Source organism: Entamoeba nuttalli, assembly GCF_000257125.1.
Source record: "Entamoeba nuttalli P19 unplaced genomic scaffold asmbl_6231, whole genome shotgun sequence".
Taxonomy (NCBI): Eukaryota; Evosea; order Mastigamoebida; family Endamoebidae; genus Entamoeba; species Entamoeba nuttalli.
The window spans coordinates 1-4,648 of NW_008577958.1; the positions used below are offsets into that span (position 1 = coordinate 1).

At 25.0% G+C, this 4,648-nt stretch overlaps 2 protein-coding genes across 2 annotated transcripts; both read left to right on the top strand.

Annotated features, from left to right (window-relative positions):
* Positions 1–112: 112 nt before the first annotated feature.
* ENU1_150380 (acyl-CoA synthetase, putative) lies at positions 113–3,361 on the top strand (the record flags this gene model as incomplete). The annotated part of the gene is made up of 1 exon (XM_008860591.1): positions 113–3,361. One exon carries the CDS (start codon positions 113–115, stop codon positions 3,359–3,361), a length of 3,249 nt encoding a protein of 1,082 aa, XP_008858813.1.
* Positions 3,362–3,447: 86 nt separating this feature from the next.
* Positions 3,448–4,551, top strand: ENU1_150390 (protein arginine N-methyltransferase, putative; the record flags this gene model as incomplete). The annotated part of the gene is made up of 1 exon (XM_008860592.1): positions 3,448–4,551. The coding sequence occupies one exon, from the start codon at positions 3,448–3,450 to the stop codon at positions 4,549–4,551; it is 1,104 nt and encodes a 367-aa protein (XP_008858814.1).
* Between the last annotated feature and the right edge of the window lie 97 nt (positions 4,552–4,648).

Genomic DNA, 4,648 nt, shown 5'->3' on the forward strand with positions numbered 1-4,648 from the left:
ACACTTCCATTTTTTGATGTATTGGTCGGTAGAAAAGAAGTAAAAAAAAAAAAACAAATAAAATATACAATTAAAAATAAGAAAAATAAACTTTTAATTAATAATTAATTAAATGAACAATATTAAAACAGTTTTTGATTATTTCTTTTGTAATAAAAATATCAGTGATGAAATGAAAATTCATTACAAATTAAGAAATTGTGTTGTTGGTTGTTTGATGTGTGGTTGTGAAATATTACCACCTTCAATATATTATATTTGTTCTGAATGTGAAGATGGATTGCATACAGTATGTCCCTCATGTTATCCATATGCAAAAGAACAAAAAGGTCATAAATTTTACAGTGAGTTATTACCATTTTGTCGTGATAATTCAATCATAAAAACAGCTACATCATTTTCTAGTAAATTAATAACATTATTTAATTTATACAAAGAAAGAAAATGTCTTGGATATCGTTGGATATCTGGTCAATTAATGAACCATTTTGAATGGATATCATATCAAGATGTTTTTGAATTATGTTGTGGTTTATGTGAAATGATTCAATTAATGAATATTGAAATAAATGAACCTATTCTTATTTGTGGTGATTCATGTATAGATAGTTATATCATATCATTTTCAGTAGCAATTGGTGGATATCTTTGGGTTCCAATAAATCATACATCAACAAAAGAATATATACATGGAATAATGAATAGATGTAAAATTCGTTTAGCATTTATATCAAAAAATAACATTGGTTATTTAGAAGAAGAGTTAAAAAGTGTTGAAAAAATTATTCTAATTGATGACTGTCCTGAAGCTTATTCTACTATTATTTCTCCTCAACACCAATACCCAACAATAATGTCAATTATTAAAAAAAGTAAAACTCTTCCAAAACCACTTATATGTAATCCAAATACTCCTCGTTTGTTATTGTCAACAAGTGGTTCAACAGGAAATCCAAAACTTGTTATTATGAATGAACAAACATTAATGAACTCACTTCAACCATCTCAACCAAATCTTCAAGTTATTACAATTACTTCATCATTAATACGACAACCTTATGACATTATTAATAAAGGAGGGTCTATTGCTTGTTATAGTGGTTCAATGGAACGACTTAGAGAAGATATTATTATGGTGAGACCAACATTTTTTGGGGCAACACCAACATTTTGGTATTCATTATATCAAGAATTTTTATTTGAAACAAAAGGTTTTAAAGAACAAGAAGCTATAGAATTATATAAAAAGAAAAGAGTATTAGGAAATAGATGTAAAAGTGTATTAATAACTGGTGCAAAAAGTTCAGAAGAAATTAAAACATTTTTATTTAAAATTGGATTAATTGTAACTGATGGATATGGAACAAGTGAAACAGGGTCATTAATTAATATGAGTACAGGAAAAGTTAATGATGGAGTTGAATTAAAATTAATTGATTGTCCTGAAATGGGATATTTTGTAAATTCAATTCCATCAAGAGGAGAAGTTATTGCAAAAACAAGAAAAATGTCAAGTGGATATTATGGAGATGAACAACTTACTAATGAAATGTTTATTAATATTGAAGGAAGTGTTTATTTTAAAACAGGAGATATTGGTGAAATTGTTGATGGTCAAATAAAAATTATTGATAGAAAAGCCTTTTGTTTTAAAACTCCTCAAGGATGCTTTGTAACACCAACAGTAATAGAAAATAAATTAAGTAAAATTGAAGGAATAGAACAAATAGTTATTTTTAATGGAATAAATGATCAAGTCACTGCAGTACTTTCATTAAAAGAAAATGATATTGAAAAAGATGTATTTAAGTTAATTAAAACAATTAGTATTAAAGAAGGATTAAAAGAATATGAAATTCCGCAACAAATAATAATTGCAAAAGAACATTTTACTGTAAAAAATGGAATGCTTACGTTAAATGGAAAGATAAATAGAAATAAAATTATAAAACACTACAAACCATTATCTTCTAGTCATCAAATAATTATTAAAGAAACTCAAACAGAAGAAAACATTGATCAAAATGATGTATCAATAAAACAAGTTCCTATTATTTCTAAACAACTTGAAGAAATACTTAGAAATTCAATTAAAAATATTAAATATATTAAAAATATAAATGAAATAGTTGAATATAGAATTACTGATTTTGGAGTTGATTCAATTATAATGACTCAAATAAGTCAATTAATTAAAAAAACATTTAATATTGAAATAAATACTCGTTTACTTTATAAATTTAGAAGTATTGAACAACTTCAAAATTATCTTAATGGAATGCCTTTAATCGAAGAAGAAATTCTTTGGGAAGATGAAATCAAACAAGCAATTAGAAGTGAACATCAAATACAATTTAATCAACATAAAAACAAAAATAAAATACTTCTTTTTGGTTGTAATGGATTTGTTGGTAAATTTATTTTACGAGAATTAATTGGAAAAGAAGTTATTTGTATTGTTAGAGGAAATAATTATCAAGAAAAAGTACTGTCTTCTTTTAAAGAAACAATTCATTGTATTAATAATAAAAAAGATTATGAAAATTGGTTTAATACACATGTTCAAATAATTCAGGGTGAAGTTTCTGAACAAAATTTTGGGCTTTCTGAGAAAATTTATAATGAACTACTTCAATCAGTTTCAATAGTTATTCTTTCTTCTGGAAGAACTCATATGATGGAAAATTATCAAATGTTATATTCAAGTAATGTACTTTCTGTTTCTCATGTAATTGAGTTCTGTCAAAGAAATTCTTCATTTTTATTTGATGTATCTTCTTTAAGTGTTCTTTCTGGAAGTCAAATTCTTAATGAAGAAATTGATATTCCAATGACACATATTAATCTTTTGAATGGATATGCTCAATCTAAATTAATTGCTGAAAAAGCAATTATTGGTTCTAAAGGATTTAAAAAGTGTATTTTAAGACTTGGAACAGCAGGTCCAGATAGATACAGTGGAGTTTCTAATATTCTTAGTAAATATATTCAAATGATATCTCAAATTCTTATTCATAAAAAAGTAAGTTATTCAACGTCAAATCTTTACCAATTAATACCTTTTATTCCTGTAGACTATTTTTCATCTTCACTACGCTCTCTTATTGACCATTGTAATGAAATGAACGAAATAACTTGCTTTCATTTTGGATGTGAATCACTTTCATCATTAAAACAATTATTAAGTGTTGAACATTTAGAAGAAGTTGATGAAATAGATTATTGGCAAACTGAAGGAATATCAAATGAATTTAAAGCTCTTCCGTCTATAGAAAATACGATAAAATTTAATGGTCATATTCCAATATATTCTCCAGAAGAATGTAAATTATTTTTAAAATGGATAAAAGAACATTATTAATATAACTTATAAATTTTTTTGAATAAAAAATAAGTGTTTTATAAAACAATTATTAATATAAAAAAACTAAAAAAAAACTAAAAAAAATGAAAGAAATGAAGAGAAGTTTAGAAAGTAGTGATAATGAAGTTGTTCAAAGTCCAATTTGTATTGGACTTGATGATATGAGTGAAGAACTATTAGAACAATTTGTTCCACCACCAAGACAAACCATTACACCAAATAAACCATTATTTTTACAAGAATTACCAATTATACATATTAATGAAGGAATTGAACCTCCATGGAAATCACATGAAGAATATGAATCATTACTTTATTATTCATCACAACCATATATAAGTCATTATAAAAGATTGTTTAAAACAGGATATGTAAAAAATAAAACAGTATTAGTAATACGATGTGGTTTTGGTAAAGTTGCATTACTTGCTCAAAAGTATGGAGCAAGGAAAGTTGTTGCAATTGATGATAGACCAGTCTGGAAGTTTTTTAAAAATGTTGTAGAAAAAATGGAAGTAACAGGAATTATAGTAGAAAATAAAACAGCCGGAGAAGTAAGAGAAAGATTTGATATAATTATTTGTGATTGGATGGGAATTAATTTATATTATGACTCATTATTAAATGAAGTAATAAAATGTAAAAGATTATTAAGAAATGATGGAGAAATTATTCCTAATATAGGAAGATGTTATATTTGTGGTATTGGAGGATTAGAATATGTTGATGAAAAATATGATTTTTGGAAAAATGTATATGGTTATGACATGTCAATACTCGTTAAAAATGTTGTTTGTACAGCTTATATTGATTATATAGATGAATCAAAAGTAATTACAAACCATTGCCTATTATATTCAGTTAATTCAATGACAATTCAAGAAATTGTTAAAAAAACAGTTACTTTCAAACTTTCTTTAAAAAGACCAATTCCACTTGTTGGGTTTTGTACATACTTTGAAGCAGATATATCCAATCACCGTATTTCTACTGGTCCAGGAACACAAACAGTTTGGAGACAATGTTGTTATTTATGTCCATCTCCATTAAATAAATGTAAAATAGATGATGTAATTGAAGGAAAATTTAAAATGTTTCAAAGAGAAACAAATCAACGATGGGTAGTTATACTTCAATATAACTGTGAAAAAAGAGGATATTCAGGAAAATATCAATATGAATTTTAATATATGTATTTCTTTTTATTATTTTATTTAAGACTTTTAGAAATAATATAAAAATTAAATGATAAACCAAAACATCAAAATTAAATAATAAAAAAGA